General features: G+C 39.6%; 1 protein-coding gene across 15 annotated transcripts in view; it reads left to right on the top strand.

Moving 5' to 3' along the window:
* Positions 1–333: 333 nt before the first annotated feature.
* The window catches only part of Cplane1 (ciliogenesis and planar polarity effector complex subunit 1), a 97,749-nt gene continuing 77,156 nt past the window's right edge, over positions 334–20,926 (top strand). For 10 of the 15 annotated variants that reach the window (XR_008219477.1, XM_052743164.1, XM_052743175.1 and 7 more), the window contains exons 1-14: positions 335–775; positions 5,051–5,179; positions 7,605–7,740; positions 7,843–7,962; positions 8,629–8,861; positions 10,464–10,570; positions 12,013–12,169; positions 12,647–12,750; positions 14,013–14,195; positions 16,736–16,985; positions 17,151–17,303; positions 17,453–18,201; positions 19,178–19,386; positions 19,583–19,663. Coding sequence is in view for 13 of the 15 variants with exons in the window: in XM_052743164.1 (XP_052599124.1) it covers positions 5,099–5,179; positions 7,605–7,740; positions 7,843–7,962; positions 8,629–8,861; positions 10,464–10,570; positions 12,013–12,169; positions 12,647–12,750; positions 14,013–14,195; positions 16,736–16,985; positions 17,151–17,303; positions 17,453–18,201; positions 19,178–19,386; positions 19,583–19,663 (2,563 nt within the window). In the remaining 2 variants the exon portion in view is untranslated. Of the gene's footprint in view, positions 776–5,050; positions 5,180–7,604; positions 7,741–7,842; positions 7,963–8,628; positions 8,862–10,463; positions 10,571–12,012; positions 12,170–12,646; positions 12,751–14,012; positions 14,196–16,735; positions 16,986–17,150; positions 17,304–17,452; positions 18,202–19,177; positions 19,387–19,582; positions 19,664–20,926 lie in introns of those variants that run through there. The other 5 variants (XR_008219478.1, XM_052743172.1, XM_052743174.1 and 2 more) reach the window with 2 other exon arrangements.

Here is a 20,926-nt window from a genome sequence, read left to right as displayed (position 1 = left end):
TTGACAGCCCAATCCGGTAGGTGTAGCTAGTGTTGGTTCTTTTCTTGCAAAGCTCCACATGATGCCCGGGAACTCAAAAGACCAGCACGTGAGGAGGCGATGGATGGAGAAGGGACTACTGAGCTGATGAGAGGGCGGGAGCCTGGCGGGGAGAAGGACTCTTGAGAGGGAGGGCCCGACGAACTAGGCGGACCGAAAGAATGACCATCTCCCAGGACTGGGGCGCGGAGCGGGGTGGGCCACGGAGGCGGGGCCTGGGGAGCCTCGGGGTGCCCGCCCACTGGGCGGCACGGAGCATGCGCGCTGGGGCGCTCCCGCCACCCCCGCGTCTCTAGGACACGGTTCCGGTGCGGCGGGCGCGGCCTCCTCGCCTCCGCGCAGGCTCCGCGCAGGCTCCCCGCAGGCTCCCCGCAGGCTCCGCCGACCTCAGCGGGAGGTAACGGCCTCGGACTCCTCCCCAGGCGGTGCGTCCCCGCGGGTCCCGCCTGGCCGTCGGGACCCCCGCTTTCCTCGCGGCCCGCCAGCCCGCCCTCTGGCTCCCGGTCTTCCCCGGCCTCTCAGGCGCCGCCCTCCCCGCCAGGGTCCCCCGCACCTCCACCCGGGACCTTCGGGCGACCCTTGGGCCACAGTGTCACGAGGAAATTTATGGGTTGACCCTAGCCGACGGCCGAGCAGCGAGGGATGGACGCGGTGTCCTAGCATCCTCCGTGGCAGAAACCCCCAGAACTTCAAGGATTTTCTTGAAATGGCACTCTCGGATTTGTTTGAAATAAAGGTACCCTTTCCCGCGTCCCCGTAGGCTTGACAGGTTACGCCTGTTGTGTATTCTGCGTGATTGAGCGGATTTTTGCCCCCCCCCTCGGTTCTTCCTGTTGTGCGGGCGCCAGGTCTCTATCGGTAGCATCAGTGTTTTGAGAGGCTTTGCAATAAGCGTCAGAAATGATGTTTGCTGCGTCCCAGGAGGTGACTTTTAGAATTCTAAATGATGGAAGGTTATATGTAGGGCTCTCTCCCGAAATCTTGAAGTGGTTTGCTGCCTTTTTATCCTTTACGTTTTACTGCAAAACTATGTCTACATATTTCCAAACAAATCTTTGGCGTGAATACTTAAGTGTTTATCTTTCATATCTAGAAGTAAGGACTCATTAAACAAAACTATAATATAATTATCCCACAAAACCAAAACTATTTGTTGTCTCTAGTATAGTCTACTAGAATAGTCACCAATAGTTGCCTTTTAATGATTTTGCATTTATATAAAAGTTGCAAAAATAATTAAATATGTGCTTTTATTCAGATTATCCAATTTATGTTTTGCCGTACTTTATCTTTCTGTTTATACGTGTGCATACACATAGTATTTAGGAGCTACTATCTAGAAATAACTTTCTAAATGTTTTGAGGATGTTGCATGTATTGTACAGTTTTATTCACTTTTCATATTCAGTACAGTGCATATCTCTAGTAATGCTTTTTTATGTAAGCAAGTAGTCATCAAATTTGGGAAACAGCACTATGCTGTTTATAGCAATTTTTTGTTTTCTGATGCAGGATAAAATACTGCATTTGGTTGACATGTGCACTTAAATCGTCTTTAATTTGGAGCACCTGACGTTTTGTTTCCTCATGACACTGGTTAGCTAGTTTTATGTCAGTTTAACACAAACTAGAATCATTTGGGAAGAAAGAACCTTAATTTGGAAAAAATGCTGCCCCTTCCCATCACTGGAACTGTGGCCAAGCCTGTGGGTCATTTTCTTGATTGATGTGAGAGGGCTCAGCTCACTGTGGATAGATACCACCCTTGGGCTGGCGGTCTTGGGTGTGTAAGACAGCAGGCTGAGCAAGCCATGAGGAACAAGCCGGTAAGCAGCACTCTTGAGGGGTCTCTGCTTCAGCTCCTGCCTCCAGTTCCTGTCTCGAGCTTCTCCCCTGACTTCCCTGGATGAGGGACTACAAGCTATGAGATGAAATAAACCCTTCCTTCCCGAAGTTGTTTTAGTCAAGGTGTTTTACCGCGGCAATAGAAACCTTAACTCGGAAATTGCTACCAGGTCATGTTCCGCTGTGACAGACATGACCATGTGTCTTGGGGAAGGATTGTGGTGGCATTTGTATTTTGAGTGCTCAGAGCTCAGTGGACCATTTTGTCGGGAGAAGTGCAGGTGATGGAGGCCTGGCTTGTGAACACAGAGGGAAGCAGAAGTCTTACGGGGTCATTCAAGTGAGATTTTGAATTAAGAGCCGCTAAGGTGAAATTTTTGCTTTGCTGGGACAATTGATACTGGTCATCCGGAGCTGAAGGAGCAGCTGTGGTTAAGAAGAGACCAGCATCATTGACGGCAAATCTTCAAATCTTTCCTCAGGGTCAACACACTGAAGTTATTATATAAGACATTATCCCCCTCCTCCCAACCGTATTACAGGAGGGTTAAAAATTCAAGGTAATCTTGGTTTATAAGGAGTTTGAGGCTGACTTGGACAAGAGAGCTCACTTGTCGAGTGCTTGCCTAGCATACATAATGCCCAGGTCTCCATACCACAAAAACCAGGTACGGTCGTGCAGGCAGGCCTAAAATCCCAGATGTCTGGAGGTAGAGATGTCTGAGTTTGAACTCCAGGACACACTTAGAAAGCTGGGCATGGCTGAATGTGCCTGTACGCCCAGAGGCAGAAACAGCTAGATTCCAGGAGCTCTGTGGCTAGTCACCCTGGCCAAAATGGCCAGTAGCAAACTGTCACTTCACTGAGAAATCCTATCTTGAAGTATAAGACAAAAAGCAAGAGAGGAAGACATACAGTGCCCTTCTCTGGCCTCTGCATGAGTATACAAACGTGCTTGCAACATGCGAAGCAAGCACAACAGCAAACATTAAAACCAAGATCAGTAAATAAACATAACAAGAAAATTAATTTATTACAACCGTTTAATGCTTGTTTTCTGGATTTTCCAATTGTTTTTTTTTTAAATATAATATTATGATGAAGCCTATAATTACTTGGTGTATTTAGTTGCCTGGTCTGTTCATCCTTTAGCTGCTCACCTTTCATGACCTGGACTCTGCTGAAGGTTACAGATTAGTTCTTTGGTAAATGTCCCTCATTTTGGGTTTATCTGATGCTTCTTTATGATTATGTTATACATTGTTATCAGTTTATGCATCTTCAAAACAGATGTTACCATTGAGACACCGATGAGATCTTCTCATTTTGCCTATTAGGTAGCATGTGACTTCCATTTGTCACATTTCTGATAGTGTTCATTTTTGTCACTGGATTAAATAGATTCTGCCTGACACCATGTCAATCTCACCACTTTTTATCAAATGCTCTATTCATAGTAAGGATTCAGTATCCTGCTTTGATTCATAGATTTTAATCCATTAGTATAATTTATTTTAATGTGCATGGTGTTCTTAATTTGGTCAGTGAGATTCCCTTTCAGAGTGATTTCTGTGCCCTCTGCTTGGGTTCCAGTATACTCTCAGCTGGACTGTCCAGCAGAGTGATCATCCTCCCACAGTTTTTCCAGTAACAGGCTATTCTGCCAAGATTATGCTTTCCCTCCACGTTGACTGAGTTCTGACTCTGTACTCACAACTAGACTGTTCTTGGTCTCTGCCACAGGTGTCCCCACAACTAGTGTGGGGACTTGCCACGCACCTCTTGTTTTGTGCTGTCTTGTAGGCTGTTTATTCATTTGTGGTGCTGGACATTGAACTGGGAGCCCCTCACATGCCAAACAAGTGCTCTAGCTCTGAACTGTGTCCCAGCGCTCTTTTTCCTTCTCATTTTGAGACAGGGTCTCACTCCCTTGCTCAAGCTGGCCTTGAATTCACTCTGTGGCACAGCCTCAGCCTCTGGAGTACCTGGACTTCATATATATGCCAACAGGCCTGACTAGGCTTTCGTTTTAAATGAACTAGACAGTTTGCTTACCTGGTGGTAGGAATTTTGTAAATAATTACTCCAGAGATTATTTTCTCACCTTTTGTGATTTAGCCTTGAAAATCCATAACATCACTTCCCTTGTACTTTGTTGGCTAAAGTGACCCCACAATCTACCTTAATGTCACAGGAAGAGGCAGAGCAATAATAGCAAAGTCAGAATATGAGCACATTTGACCTTCTTTACTAAAATACAGTCAGCTACACTGAGAAATGCAAATCATACAGAAACGTGATCATCAGTATCCTACCTACTTTATGAGTCATTGTCTGAGAAGTAATGTGTTAAGAAAGCAAATGCGGGGTTGGAGGGATGGCTCAGAGGTTAAGAACACTGGCTGCTCTTCCAGAGGTCCTGAGTTCAATTCACAGCAACCACATGGTGGTTCACAACCATCTGTAATGAAATCTTGTGCCCTCTTCCAACCTGCAGGGATACATGCAGGCAGAACACTGTATGTATAATAAATAAATCTTTACAAAAAAAAAAGAAAGCAAATGCGTTTGCTTTTCTTCAAAATGTGGATGCAATATAGTATGAAATGTCTTATCTGAAAAAGAGAATTATTATGAGCTATTGAAAAAAATACAAAATTCTTGAAGTTCTAAATTAAATGTTCAGTGTTACCATTTGGATTTCAAATGTCTCCTACAGACTCCTTTCTTGACTACTTTGTCCCCAGCTTGTGATGCTATTTTGGAAAGTTCTGGAAACTTCAGGACTTTGGTCTAGTTAAAGGACATAGGTCTTTGGGGGTGTAGCTTTGGAGGTTGTATCTGTTCCACTGTCCCTACTCCCTCTGAGGCTTTCACCCCTATATTTGGCTCTGTATTTTTTATCTATTAAGACCATTTAGAAATTTGTCTGCATCCTCCTGTGTGGGGAAGACTCTCCTCTTCCCTGTGGTCCTGTAGCCGTGGTATTGTGCCTGATGAATGTGGCCAACCAGCTGGAGTTGGCTTTCTGAAACTGAGCCACAGCAGATCTTTCCTCCCTTCCTTAGGTGGTTTCCATCCAGTATTTTGTCACAGTGTCGAGAAAAGTAACTAACAGTCTCTGTACATATTATGGGCTATTTATTATTACTGTTATTATTCACAGGATCTTGTGACTGGCTGTGCTTAATTGGTCATTGGTATCTCAACAAGCATGGAGATAAGATTAGAAGTTTTGACATCAACAAGTATCAAGCAGAAAAAACCCTGGCCCAGAGTTTCCTGGTTGGGTCAAGTGAGTTTATTTATTTATTTATATAACTAATGGTTTTGCATATGTTAAATGTGTGTTTTTCCTGTAAGATGTAGGAATATTCTGTGGCCTTAACCCTCCTCCCCAGAAAATGCCCCCAAAATAACACATCATATTCAGAAGATCACCTATCCCCTGAAAAGGGGTGTGTGTGGGTGTGGGTGTGGGTGTGTGAAATTATAACGTACAAGTTAGCATTTACAGAAAATTGAGTCATCTGTCTAGGTAAAAGCTTTTGCTTTCAATTTTTTCCTTCATATCATATTTAAAGGGAGTATTGAATTTCCTACACTTGTTCTACCAAAACAGTGGAGTGTTTCCTCATACTGTGTCTTTAAAGTATCCTCAGAGCTGGAACAGGAGAGGTGGGCCATAAGGCATTACTAATCCAGGAATGTCATTCATAATATATGATATAGCATTCACACCTTAGAGTGGGCAAACCTACATAAGCCCCCTTTAATTTATAATGATTGTTGACATAAAGACTCAAATTTTCAGTGAGAAATTCTGCCATTAACTTCTCTGTAACAGGAGTTCTCTACTGTTTTTGTTTTGTTTTTTTTTCCAATATTTTATCTTCTGTGTATGAATGTTTTCCTTTCATGTATGTAAGTACACTATATGCATGGCCAGAAGAGGGTGTCATATCCCCTGGAACTGGAATTTCATAGATTTGTGAGCTGCCACATGGGTGCTGGAAATTGAACCCAGGTCTCCTGGAAGAGTAGCAAGTACTCTTAACCACTGAGCCATCCTCCAGCCCAGGAGTTTTCAACTTTTGCACTCGTCAGAATCATCTGGACAGGTGCAATTTATTCAACCGTAATGAAAAATTTTGAAGGATAATGTGTGGAACTAGAGGTCATTCTGTTAAACAAAAGAAGCCTGACACAGGAGGACAGACACTGCATGCTTTTTCTCAAACTAAAAAGTCTGCATTTAAAAATAAGTATGTATAGGATGTGAAAGTAGAAAGGGCCTGTGTGGGAGGGGGAAGGGGTCCAGTGGGAGGTGGACAGGACAGAACCAGGCAATGGGAAGAGGGGGAAGACAGATATGGTGTGTTTTCTCATGTTCCAGCTAGACTGTATATGTATGTGTATACATGAATAATACAGAAAGGGGAGTTCTTGGAGGTAGGAAAGCGACAAGGGAGGCTAAGGGCCAATATGAGCAGAATACATGTGATAAGTATGTTTGAAAATATCATAATGAAACCCATACATTGTACACTAACTAAAATAATAATAAACAAATTGCTGAGTCCCATAGCACTTCAGGCTCATTAAGTCTTGGCTGGGCAATTTACATTTTTTTTTTTTTTTTTTTTTTTAGGGTTTAGAATGTTTCAAAACATTGCTTATATATTTTATGTATATGAGTGTTTTGCTTGCATACATGTCTGCCTGTATAACAAAAGAGGGTATCAGATTCCATGAAAATTCCATGAGGCCACAGTTACAGACAGTTGTGAGCCACCGTGTGGGTGCTGCAGATTGAATCAGGACCTCAGGAAGAGCAGCCAGTGCTTTTAAGTACTGAGCCATCTCTCCAGCCTTGGTAGTTGGTATTTTTAGCAGGTTCTGAGGTGTCGTTGCCACTGCTGGCTCCACAAACTTCATCTAAAATATATTAATTTTTCTAGACCAAAAAAAGAAAAAGAAAAGTGATCTGTCTGGGTCATGAGCTTATGGATTTCCAAAGCCATATTCATTTTAATCTAATCAAACAGTGTAAAAACTTGTCAGCCAGGCCGGTAGTGGTGCACGACTTAATCTCAGAACTTGTGAGACAGAAGCAGGCAGATATCTGAGTTTGAGGTCAGCCTGGTCTACAGAGCGAGTTCCAGGACAGCCAGGGCAACACAGAGAAACCCTGTCTTGAAAAACCCAAACCAAACAAAAATCTTGTCCATACAGATGCTCACATGCATAGGATTAAATAATTTTGACTTGCTGAATTGGCAGATGACCCTAGAGTTGTTAGCCTTTAAAGAGCTTTAAATGCAGCCATTAGATCATCTTACTCTGTAACTTGAACAAGGGGCATTTTATTATTATTTCCTGTTTTCATAGTGCTAGATGTGGAATATATAGATACAGAATCAGGACCTCATTGCTAGACAAGCATTCTATTCCTGAGCCCGAGTGTTATTTAAAACAGATTAAAAGTGTTTAGGTTATGGGTTTAATGTTAACTTTAGATTTGTGGTATGAATTATTCTTTTTTTTCTTTATTTATTTTGCAATACAGTTCAGTTCTACATATCACGGATTCCCTTGTTCTGCCCGTGAATTATTCTTATTCTTAATGTTATTTTGTTTTCCTTTCTAGACAATTTGTGTAGACAAGATTAATTAACTTTTGGAACCACCTAAGTCCTTCACATGTGTTTTTCTCCTAGGAGAATGAAGCTGTTTTTCTTTTGGATGAGAAATGCATCAATGAGATTAATTTGCTGTCAGGAAGAACAAAGAAGAAAATTCCTAGTCTGCAGCCTTTATTGAAGGATGTCTATTTTCTGGCAACATCCAGTAATGGTTAAGTACTGCTGATACGTTCAAAAGGCTCGCTTGCTATGATTTCTCAAGAACAAAAAGTTGGTGAGAGTGTGTTAAAATTTGCATTTCACTTTTGGACAGATGTGTGGCTGTCTGGGGTCCTCACTACAGGAGAGCTTTTCCTGTGGAACAAAGATCAAGATTGTTTGAAAACGATACAAGTGACTGAAAAGCCTAAAGAAGTTATTAAAGCGACAGTGGGTAGGGATGTTTTAAATTTTGTTTGACTGGAAAAAGACTGAAATGTTTTCATGTTACTATTTTGATAATGTATCTCCGTGTGTGTATGCATATTGTTTCTGTCTATATAATATTTATTCTGGAAATTGGTTGGTGCTTTTTTGCACTTCATTTAACTTGAAGGAGAAAACCTGGCATGCCTGTCATTGCTGTGACAACAGGTTCCTAATGTTACAATAACAGTTTAGGTTTTGTGGTGCCAGTCTGTAATCCAAACAGTGCAGGAGACAGAGGCAGGAGGACCGGAAGTATTGTTTGGGCTGCAGATTGAGCTGAAGGTCAGCTTGAGCGGCTTAGTGAGACCCTGTCTCAAAGTAAAAAGTAAAAAGGATGCCAGGAGTGAGTCTCAGTGTTAGAGCACTTGCCTAGCCTGGACAGTGCACTTGGTTCAGTCCCTTTATTAATCATTATTAATGCTGGGCATGGTGGCCCACACCTTTAATCCCAGCACTCAGGCAAGCATTTGGGGTACTGAAGTAGGAGGATCCCAATGAGTTCAAAGCCAGCCTGAGCTACAGAATGAGACCTTATTTCATAAAAGCCAAAAAGGAAAAGAAAATTAGGTACTTTCATGAAAAATTCAGATTTTGGAAGTCTCATTTTTCTCTTTTGTTCTGTGTTAATTAGCAAGCTCTTCAAGACTGTACTTGTATGTAGCTGAAAATGGGAAAAGAATTCTCCTTATTACATCTTCTGACTGCATACTTCTGTGGGAATGTTTGGAACTGAAGAATATCCTATCTTCTAAAAGCCTCCCATTGGTGGGTCAGTGGTCCCAAATCATACCCGAAGAAGCAGTTTTATTGCCTTCCACTAAAGACAAAGAAGCTGTAGTGGATGCTGTTTTTGTCAAAAATGAGGTAAAATCCAAATGAGACACAGTGGAGTAGGACTCTTAGGCTTTAAGGCCTGTCCCTATCTGAAAGCTATTTAGTCAGGGGTATAATTGCAAACCTGGTTGTCACTAGTCGGGGCAGTTCTGAAACTGCTGTTTGGAAAAGATGATTTTAAAAATGCTTTCAAATTAAAACCAACTTTCCCTTAGTATAATGTGACTTGTAGTGAGCATGGTGGTGGACCGTGGTAGTACATACCTGCCTCCAAGCATTTGGGAGGCAGCTGTGCAAGGACTAACCAGAGTTCAAGGCCAGCCTGGGTTGCATAATGAGCTCCAGGCTGTCTTGGCTACATAGCAAGGCCTTGTCTTAAACTACCAAGTTAAAATAAAATGTGTGCATGTTCTATAAGTTAAGAACTGGTGGCTTTCCATAAGTCAGTCATTCTCAAAATTAATAGAGTCATTGTTTAAATAAAAATTTTAAATAGCTTCATATAGCTCTGTGTATGAATTTTCATCTGTTACCCAATCCACTTTTGTTAGAAATTGTATTTTGAATTTAGGCTTGATGGTATATGCCAATTTCAGCACTATGGAAATAGAGGCAAGATGATCAGTTCAGACAAACAAACAAACAAACAAAAGGCCCTTTAGTCCCAGCACTTGGGATGCAGAGTCAGGTGGATCTCTGTGAGTTCAAGGCAAGCCTAGTCTACAAAGCGAGTTCTAGGACAGCCAGAGCTGTTACACAGAGAAACCCTATCTCGAAACTGCCCCCCAAAATGGCATTTTGAAATTTTATTGGTCCCTCCCAGTAAGGTGATACTCTAATATAAATAATATAAAACTACAAAAGAAGAGAATAATTTTACAGGAACCTTCCCAGCAACAGTAAATGGCAGTATATTTTTTAAACTAATATTCGAACATATTTATGAGATGGCATATAGTACTTCTATATATTTATATATTATAGTCAAACTGGAGTAATAAGCATTTCTATATCCTCAGATATTAAATACATGTTGGGAATTTTATTCTTTTTGAATCACTTTGATAATACTTTTATTATCTTATATATTTTTTCAAAGATTTATTTATTTTATGTATACGAGTGTTCTATCTGCCTGTATGACTTTAAGCCAGAAGAGGACATCAGATCAAACTACAGAGGGATTTGAGCCACCATGTGGGTGCTGGGAATTGAACTCAGGACTTCTGGAAGAGCAGCCAGTGCTCTTAACTGCTGAGCCGTCTCTGCAGCCCCTTTTGTGCTAGATTATCAGTTATAGTATTGGTAGTATGGCCAGCAGTTACCCTGCGGCGCTGCAGGAACACCAGGGCAGACTCCCCTGCTTTGGTGCCCTTGCTGGACTCGAGTGTAAACAAGATGCTCAGGCCCTGGGTTTTCTCTCCAGCCCCAAAAGACCTCTTCTGTGTCCTTAGGCTGATTTTCCATTTGGGCCTTGTATCTGGCAAAGAAAAAAGTTGCTTGGCCTTTAACTTACTATTAAGAATGAAATAGAAGCCGGGTCCCAATATTTTTTGTTCATATGAGACATATTTTCATATATCAGTTTATTTTCAGATTAATTTTATACTAAACTATTAAATTTATCTGCAGTTATTTGGTGACTGCTGCCTGTGTTCTTTCACTTTTTATTCTGGAGAATGCTTGAAGTTAACATTTCTGGCCCTTCAGTGGTATGAGAATGTGTTTACATCTGTAAGGTGAGGTAAATATTTCCTTCTTTTATTTTCTCCTTTCAAACAAGCATTGCCATTTTGTCATTGACCAGCATGGATTTAAGATCTTTAGGTCTTCGTTTCAGTTTGTAAAGCTTTGTAGATCGTTCCTTCCACCTTTTAAATATTTAATCTAGAAAGTTTCTCTTGTTTTTATTTCTTTTCCTAGAAGGGAGAACATGTGAGAGATAGCATAGTTTGTGGTATATTTGTCTTGATGCTGTAACAGTAATTACTTTGAAATGAATTGAATTTTAAAGGGGGCAAAAATATTTGGATTTACTGTTGTACCTTCAAAATGCTCAACTGTTTTGTTTTGTGTTTTTGGACAAGGTCTCACTATGTAGCTCTGGCTATCCTGGAACTCTGTGATCATGCTAGTCTTGGACTCAAGAGATCCTCTTGTCTCTGCATCCCAATTGCAGGAGCCACCAGGCCTATCCTCAAATGTTTTTTCGTTTGTTGGTTTCTTTAATAGTAAAATAGTTTGTATTCTAAGCTCCATAAAATAGAGCAAAATATATTAAAAGATTATAATGCCTAAGTAAGATTTAGGAAAGTAATGTGACTTTATGAATTCTTTATGTTAACAATACTTTGTTATTTACATAAAGTAAAATGAGTAAAACGCAAGTTTATAAGAAGGTTGATAAATATATACGCCTATTTAATTGTCCCTCAGAACAAATGTAGGAAATTGGCATAACCTAAAGAGTTCTGTTTCCCCAACTTTTTTTCTCAGTTTTTTTATTAATATACATTAATTGCATAAAAATAAAATTTTATTTATGACATTTTATTTGATCATATTCATATCCCTATTGTCTTCACTCTTTCCCCTCCCCTGTGTTTATGATTCCAGTAATAAGTTTGCTGTCGTGTAAAAATGTTTAAATATTTAGTTGAAACACGCATATTTATGTTTGATTAGGGAACATAGCTCTTCTTAGAAAACTCCAATACTGATCTAGATTTACTGACAGTTACTGAACTGTCACTTATCGTATGTAATGTACATCTACTGAAGTTTAGGTAGACCCTTTTGTTTTTGGTTATTAACTACATATCAACTTCAAACTTACTATATGAACTTGGCATGCTCATGTGTGCCTGTAGTCTTCGTTACTTAGGAGGCTCAGAAAGAGGCTCACTTGAGTTCAGGAGTTCAAGGACAGTCTAAGTCATATATTGAGACCTCGTCTCAAAAACAGATACACATACATCAGAAATAAATAAGTAAATAAAATCATTAAACCTTGCTGGGCAGTCGTGGCTCACTCCTTTAATCGTAGCACTCAGGAGGCAGAGGCAGGCAGATCTCTTGAGTTTGAGGCCAGCCTGGTCTAGAGAGTGAGATCCAGGACAGCCAGGGCTCCACAGAGAAACCCTGTGGAATCTTGCTTTCCTTAATTTCATTGCTTTCCTAGGTCATTGCCGTTCCGTGTTCACTGGGCACAAGAGGAATGTTTCCTGAGTAGTCTGACTCCTAAGTGTGAGTCAGTGAAGTCCAGAGGAGCTCTGCTCTCTGCCTTCTCAAGAGATGGCCTCGCCCTGGCAGTAACTCTTAATCAGAAAGACCCAAAGGTCAGTAACTAGCATCTGTCCTTACTACTTTCTGTTCTTTAAAGTGATGTTTTCAGTCCATTGTGGTTTGGTAAAGTTATATAAATCAGCTGTCATAATTTTCAAAAGTTGTTCTGAAGAACTGTAAAATTAAAAGGCTTATCTTGGTGGCAAATGCCTGTAATCCCAGCACTCTGCAGACTGGGGCAGGAGGATTTGAGTTCAAGGCCAGCCTGGGCTACATAGCAAAAGCCTTACTCAAACACAAGAAAACGAAGTAAAAAGTGGAAGAATAGAAGAAAAGGAGGATATCGCAGCTGTTGGCAGGGCTGGGGCAGGAGGATTCCAAGTGTAAGGCTGCTCTGAGCAGCTCAAAGGAAGGGCTGCCAGGACTGCCTGGCGTAGAAAGACTACTTACTTTGCTAGTGTAATAACAGCTCTCTCAGCCTCCAGTAAGTAATACACATGGAAGATAATGCCATATTTTCCCCCTTCTAGGCAACTCAGGTATTGTTTATAAACACACTGAATTTCGTTACTCTCTGTGGTGGCCTTAAAGGATGTAGTAATAAGAATCCTGTGGTCCCAGCTACACTTACCAGGTAAGAACACATGTGCTTATTTCTTGGAGGGTTTTTGAAGTTGGAAGCTCTACTAATTCCATAAATATCATTTAGATAAAGAATGTAACTTATCTTTGTACTTTTTAAATTTTAAAAGTTGCTTTGTATAAAGAAAGCATCAAATACTTTTAAAGGAAGGGTAGAGTAGAGAATATACAACTGTATTTTCTTTTTCATTGTTTTTCCTATCTTCTTAGGAATGGAATTGTGAGCAGGTAGAGCAGTACGAGGCTTCGTTAGGGAGGGTAAGATGAAAAGTCGAGGGAAGATCATTATTCATTCAGGAAGGCTGGGGTATTCACAGATTTTTAAACATGACATTCATAGTGGGTTTTGGATAACACATCAACTGTAAGACGTATACAAGTTAGGTGTGGTGGCGCATACCTTTAATCCAAGCACTCCAGAGGCAGAGGCAGGGGAACCTCTGGCACTTTTGAACAAAGCAAGTTCCAGGACAGCCAGGGTTGTATTTAGAGAGATCCTGTCTCCAAAAAATAAAAAGAAAAGATCTGTACAAGATTGGAGTACAAAGTTTTTCTCTTGTGCTCCTAACCTTTGTTTCTGAACACTTTCTGTGCCTTTCTCTGAATTTCCAGAGTGGTCAGGTCATCTAGCTACTTCTCTTCATTCTTTCCTAGAGCAGCGCTGGTCTCAGCTCAGTGGTCCCTTTGACTTATGTGTCCCATTGGCAGATGGGAGGGGAGCTGCTTTTTGTTCTGGTGATAACATTGATGCTGCCAGGGAGCAGTAGTAGGAAGGAGTAAGGAACAGCTTTGGGAAGAGGCGGTGTGCTGATGAGTGGGACTTCTAATGAGCTGCTGAGTAGACAGGCACGTCGGAGAACCTGTCGTCAGCCTTGGTTATAGGCTCCAGAGATTACAGTTCATTCTGATCAAAAGATGAGTGAAGCTGGGTGTAATCCCAGCACTTGGAAGGCCATCAGGCTGATCTCTGAATTCAAGGCCAGCCTGGTCTACAAAGCAAGTTCCAGGACAGCCAGGGATACACAGAGAAACCCTGTCTCGGGGGGGGGGGGGGGGGGGGGGGGGGGGAAGAAAAGGTGACTGACTAATTGACTCAACTTTGAGGAATATTTTCATTTCTGAATTGCTTATAATTTCTAATTAGAATATTGTTGGAGTAGATATATGCCTTTTTTTCTACAAAGTAAAATTAATAAAATTTATGTGACAGCGTACTATTCAGTCCTTTCTAAAACTATCATTTGCTCTTTCTAGGTCATACTGGGTAGGTGACATCAGCTGGACACATGACAGTCTTTTTCTGGCTTGTGTATTAAAACGTGGCTCCCTGGTTTTATTGACCTGTCTAGGTGAATTGCTAACATTAATTACAGTTGGTTGCTCTATAGAATTTGGGCCAGCTGAATTTATTCCTCTTCATCCACTAATAACATATAGGTGAGACATTTGAATTGTTTTGTTTACATAACTTATTTTCTTTGTGATTAATTTTATTATGTATTTTTACAAAAACAATTTCATCCCCAAATTTGTTTTTTTTTTCTTTCTGTGAGTCTATCATGTCAATATCTGTTTCTTATCTGTTCCTAATTATTTATAGTTTTCTTCCTATTTCTTTTTGTGGCTTAATCCTGGTGAAAATTTGACATTGTGATTACGTAAGTATAAAGTTATTTAAATATTTAATAGTACTGAAAATTTAGCTTTACTATAAAAGATAATAAAACATGACACATTATTTTAAAAGTGTAGCACTGAGATAGCTTAGTAACTCAAAATTAACATATTAAAGAACAAAAACTGTTAGTAATAGACTGAAGAGTTTAGCCATATTTGGATTTTAGTTGTGAAAGAAGGTAGCAATTGGATCCTGTAGTCAGACAAATCAAGTTTCAAGTACTAGTTTTCCTATTTCCTAGTTGTGTACATGAATAAATTGTTCTTTAAGCCTCAGTTTCTTTCTTGTGAAATGAGCATGATAGTAATTGTTTTATAGGATTGAGGGAGTGAAGTAAAAAGCTGGTGGTTGTGACTGAGGACATGTTGCTGGGAACCAAACTCTAGTCTTCTGGTAGAGCAGTAAAAGTTCTTAACTGCTGAGTCGTCTCTCCAGCCCTAAGAGCTATTTTTTAATAGAAAAACTGGAGATGACTTTTGAAATTTATCAGTCTATAGAAAGTAAACTGACATGGATACATCCTTGATTATGTTTAGCCAAAAAAGGAATGCTTAATTTTTAGTGACAGATTAATGCTAGGAGAAAACTACCAATTCCTGCAGTGAAAGTTGTAGGTTTGGTTTTTTTAACCTTTACTTTTTATTTTATGTGCATGGGTATTTTGCCTGCATTATGTCTGAACTTTGTACATTCAGTGCCCAAGGAGGTCAGATGAGGGTGTTAGATCCTCTGGAACTGGAATTACACACAGAGTCGTGAACCTCCATGTGGGTGCTGAGGCTGCAACTTGGGTCCTTAATTTGTATTTACTGGAATTTCCTCACATTGTCCTTTAAAGTTACTGTTTAAAGGCTTTTCAAATTGATGGCTTTTTTCTAGTAGATATTCATTATTTGAAAAAATAAAATTTTAAAATCACGACACATTATTAAATAGTATAAACATGATTCTTACAATCCTTATACTCAGAGATAACAATTAACATCTTAGGGTATTGTCTTCTAAATATTAAAGATACTCATATTGCATTTATAATAATAGTAATATGTTATTTTCTTTCAACATATGATAAATTACATGAAATGTGTTGTTTATTTTTTTAGCTGTATTTTTTTAATTTTAATTTTATTTTAATATTTCGTGTATAGGTATGTGTGTGGTTATGATATGTATGTGGGCACAGGTATGCCACAGTGTACATGTGGAAGCAATTCTCTCCTTCCACCTTAACATGTCAGGCTTGTGTGGCAAGTGCTTTTACTCACTGAGTTCAGTGGACAGCCCTCATCTGGCCTCCATGGGCATCTCATACACTGACATTCATACAGGCAAAACTCCATACACATAAAATTAAAGAAATTAACCTTTAGGCCAAAAAGAGTAAAAGAAAATACTTTTACTGCAGGAAATGACAGTTTTCTAATAGCATTTGTCTGTCACTAAAAGTTAGGCATTGTTAGTTTGATAACATAATCAAGGCCATCCCAGCATCAGTTTCCTTTCAGTATCTTTTAGACATCACTGTTTTAATGCTTCCGTACATTTCTCTAATTAATCTATTAGAGTGGGATTTAGCTAATGAAAATAATCTGTATTTGAGATCTTAGGCATCCTAACTTGTTTTTGTACAGTACAAGAGCTCAAACTCAGGGCCTTGCACACAGTAGGCAAGGGCTTTATCACTAGGTCTCCCAACCTGCATTTTAATAGTTCTCTAGTCTAAAAAATTATCATATATTAATATCTCCTTTATATTTATAAAACATTAAATGTAATAAGCAGCTATATTGTATAATCAGAGTCCATTATAGAATTATAACAGATACATATATTTATGTGAGAGACTCATCTAATTTTAAACTCATAAAATGTCACACACCAGTATATTCTCCAAATGGCCTATTTCATTTTTTTTCCTCCTTAATAACAATTGTACTAATTGTAATTCTTGTAATTCTGTTCCTATATTTACATATTTTAGAAGGAAAGCCAGCTACTTAACCCTTTAATAATAATAGTAAGATGCCATAATTCTTAAATAGGTTGCATATAGTTAAAAAACAAGAGCTAATTGCCACAAAATTAAGGAAAACATTTGGAAACATGTAAAGACGTGTATTTTGGTCACTGTTATATTTCCTAGAAGTCAAATATACAAATTTAATATTTTCATGTGTTTCATCTGCTTGCTGTCTCATTGTTCTATGTGATTTTTTTTGCCTTTTATTTTGAATAATATGATTGCTTCCTTTAAGATCCTTCTCTTGCTGATTCTTGGCTCTTCGTGTTTGTTTGCTAGACCACAGCAGTTTACATGTCAAGATCCAAATAATTCTGTAGATTCATCAGCTTCTGACAGTGACCCTCTGAGACAGAGGTTTTCTATAAAAGCACACTCACGGCTACCTTACCTTATTATTTCTGATGGATATATGGTTACAACCCTTCGGTTTCTTGATAACCAGTCTCCAACAGCGCTCATGAGGTCGTTGCTACTTGATTCAACCCAGAGGCTTGAGAAAGCATATCAAAGTATGATGCTATGCAAGGTACAGTGCCTTTTGGTATCTGTGGTAAAAAGTGCCTTCCTGTTCCTTTCAAAGTTAAAACTATATCGACAGTAATAGTAGTCTTTTTGACACTGGAAGTTTTAATTGCCTTAGAATTACAGATAAACTTTTGCTCTTGGAAATCGTCTGTGTTTTTTTCTGTAGCCAAAGGACAAAGGGCTGAACTTGCGATCACTGGATTCCTTACGGTCCAGCCTGTTAAAGCGTCAAGGAAAGGAGGGGTCAGGACATGGCTCTGTCCCCAGATTTCTGCAGGTAGAAGAAACAGTGAAGTTAAATGAAACTACAGATTTCCAGGTACTTATTACACACTGACTTTAGTCTAAGAAATTCATGGATTTTTGTTGTTGTTTGTTGTTGAAGGAAATAGAACTTTGAGAACAACACAGTGATCCTATGCATAAGGCTTCAATGGTATTAAATATAATTTTCCCCCTTGTATTTAGGATTTCGAAGGAGAAGAAGCTAATGAACAATTTTCAAACAACTCACTTCCTTTTTGTAACCAAAGAAAAGATCTACTGTTTGGCACTGTCAGGGAAGGAAGATTAGAATTTGCATCGATGTTTGATACAGTTCATGCAGAGGATGATTCCAGGGAGACAGACAGAACCACTGCAGAACTGCACTGTATCCAGAAAAAACTTCTTGCAGCTTGGACTATAGGAATTTCAAAAAATGTAACAGAAAAAAACTTAATGTTAAATTACACAGTGCTTTGCATCATTCACTTTTTCTATATTCTTCAGTTTACGAAATGTCCTTTGCCTAAGTATGACCTGTGTTTAAATAAGAGTCTGAAGCATAATGCATGGGTACTTTGTATCTTTCAACTTTTCCATCAGTGTTTATCAGTCCACTATTGGGATATGAGATACGGACAAGATATGGGCCATTTGATAAAGCTGACCTCAAATACTGTGAAGCTTTTACTGACTCAGCAACAAAAAAGTGGATTCTTCTCAGAGATGCTGGTAGCCTGCCTTTCTTTACTCCGAATGGTCGCTGACTATTTAAATGGCATCTGCAGTCTTCAGCCTGAGACTGTTTCAGCATCAGCTGATGAAAACAGAACAGCTGAGCTGGACTCATTGATGGTACCTATTTTTCAAGCTGCTAAGGAAAGTTGGTCCTGGGACTCGTCTTTAAATATTTATCCTCAAGTTACAAATCTTGTTCAAAAGCCAAGTCACAGGTATGAATACTAATTTTATTATTAAAACACCACTGAATTTCTTATGCTGTAGTAAGAAGTGTATAATTTGGTAGTTTTTAGTATATTTATACAGTTTTAAACTGTTAGTACTAATCTCAGAATAGTTTTTCATTCCACAAGGAAACTTTGTAACCATTGGATCCCAGCATTAAAATATGTTACTTTAAAAATACTTAAGTACCTGTTTCAGAATATCAGATTATTCCTTGTGTATCTTTAGGATTTTTAAACATTTTTTTTTGTTTTAATTATGTGTATGTATGTGTGTATGTGTTTTTCTTTATTTCTTTTTTTTGGTTTTTCAAGACAGGGTTTCTCTGTGTAGCTTTGGAGCCTGTCCTGGAACTCACTCTGTAGACCAGGCTGGCCTTGAACTCACAGAGATCCACCTAGCTCTGCCTCCTGAGTGCTGGGATTAAAGGCATGAGCTACCACTGCCTGGCATATGTGTGTGTGTATGTGGGTGCCCATGGAAGCCAGAAGAGGGCATTGGATCCTCTGGAGCTGAAGTTGCATGCAGTTGTGAGCTGCCCAGTGTGGGTGCTGAGACGTAAACTCAGGTTCTCTGGAAGAGCAACAAGTGCTCTTAACCCCCGAGGCATCTCTCCAGCATCTCTATATAAATTTTGTCAATCAAAAAATTGTTTCAGTTTTTTTCCCCAAAGATTAAAAAGCACACACTTTTTTTTTTGTCTTGGGCAGCCATAATGATCTTGAAAGTATACAATATAAGTTAAGTATATAATGAAAAATGTATACAGGTTCATAAAACATTTGTAAAAATCTTGTGGTTCTTATTGTATGTATTTGCCACTGGACTATGATCATTACCTTGGTCAGTATGTTCTATTGCATCTGTGAAGAAATGAAGCAAAGCATTGCCTATGAAAGGAGCTAAACTTGTTCTCGTTACTCATGAAATTTGGTTTTGACAATTGTCTAATTTTGTGTACAGATTGATTGCTCTTTGGAGACTATTATACAGAAAAACTTTATGGTACCAAGCACAATTAAGCCGAAGAATTCCTGACAGTGACAGACAGTTACCTGAAAATACAACACATGAAATATCTTTTGTCAAGAATCTGTTATGTCATCTACAGACTAACCTGCAGATGGCTGGGGGTAGCTTGCATCAAGCCTTAGAACTTAAACCTACCAATGGTCAGTATCTCACAGACAGTTTCTAACTCCTTAGATATGTGAAATGATTAACTTTGTTTTTTCAAAATGAGTTGCACTTACTTGATTTTCAGAATAATCTCAGGCTGGAGATGTATCTGCTGATTTTTAAAATAAAGTAAACATCTAAAAGTTATGTAATCAACTGTAACTAATTGTTGGATAAAATCATCCTTAGGTGAAGAGTGTTTTCTGTTAGGCTCATATGAAAAATCAGTCCGTCTGTGGAAGAAGGCTCTGCAGGAAACCCAAGAGAAAGGTAAGGGACGTTTAAAAAAAAGTAATACTGTATTGGTAAGAACATAAATTAGGTCAGGCAGTGGTGGCTCACGCCTTTAATCCCAGCACTTGGGAGGCAGAGGCAGGCAGATCTCCATGAATTCGAGGCCAGCCTGGGCTACAGAGTGAGAGCCAGGAAAGGCACAAAGCTACACAGGGAAACCCTGTCTCGAAAAACAAACAAACAAAAAAAGTTCAGAGTAGTCACACTATCTTACTATTCAAGTAAGATACAGATTGTAGGGAACTTGACTTCCAGAAATACTGTACTGTCTTTTAAATTGTTCTTGATTTTTAAAATCTTTTCAGTGCTCTCTAGTTAAGTTTCCTGCCTACCCCACCCCCACCGTGTGTAATGATAAAACCTGCAGTTGAATGTTAATGGATAAGAAATGAAATTTGCCGGGCGGTGGTGGCGCACGCCTTTAATCCCAGCACTCGGGAGGCAGAGCCAGGCGGATCTCTGTGAGTTCGAGGCCAGCCTGGTCTCCAAAGCGAGTTCCAGGAAAGGCGCAAAGCTACACAGAGAAACCCTGTCTCGAAAAACCAAAAAAAAAAAAAAAAAAAAAAAAAAAGAAATGAAATTTATGTCCTAAACATGTTTTTCCCTTTTAAAGGACCACAGATATCTAAATGGGAAATTGTACATCAAATGTTCTGCCACTTTACTACAGACATTGAGTGAACCATGGACATTAAGAGAACCAGGTTATGCTTCCTGGCCTTTAAGAGATTAGAGAGTTTCAGGTTGAACAGATAATTGGAGTTAAGTTGGCATGGGTTTGTAATGACACAGGACTGATAATGTCTTTGACGATATAAGGACTGAAGGTGTGGCGGAGATGATAAAGTTCCCACCTGGCAGCTCCAGGCCTGCCTGAGTGTAGTTACTGCCCGGTCAGAGCGCCAGGCTTGATGTTTCTTTTCTGACTTGTTAGCTTTGCACACTTCCCTCTTTCATCTCCTTAGTGTTCTCTCAGTGCTTGCTATCCCCCAACTCTGCACCAGGCACTAGAGATACCAAAAGGTTACCTTTTGTTACAGTCACTTGTTTGGGCTGGGGAACACAAGAAGAGCACTCCCATAGTCTAAGCCTGAAGGATCGGACCAGCTCCAGGGAACCCTGGAGAGGCTGATGTGTAAAGTTGACTTGAAATTCGACAGTGAAACCAGCAGTACAGAGCTGGGTGGTAGTGGTGCACGCCTTTGATCCCAGCACTTGGGAGGCAGAGGCAGGCGGATC

This window comes from Peromyscus californicus, unplaced genomic scaffold (assembly GCF_007827085.1).
Source record: "Peromyscus californicus insignis strain IS unplaced genomic scaffold, ASM782708v3 Scaffold_18__1_contigs__length_77618521, whole genome shotgun sequence".
Lineage (NCBI taxonomy): Eukaryota > Metazoa > Chordata > Mammalia > Rodentia > Cricetidae > Peromyscus > Peromyscus californicus.
This window is presented reverse-complemented; position numbering and strand designations above follow the sequence as displayed.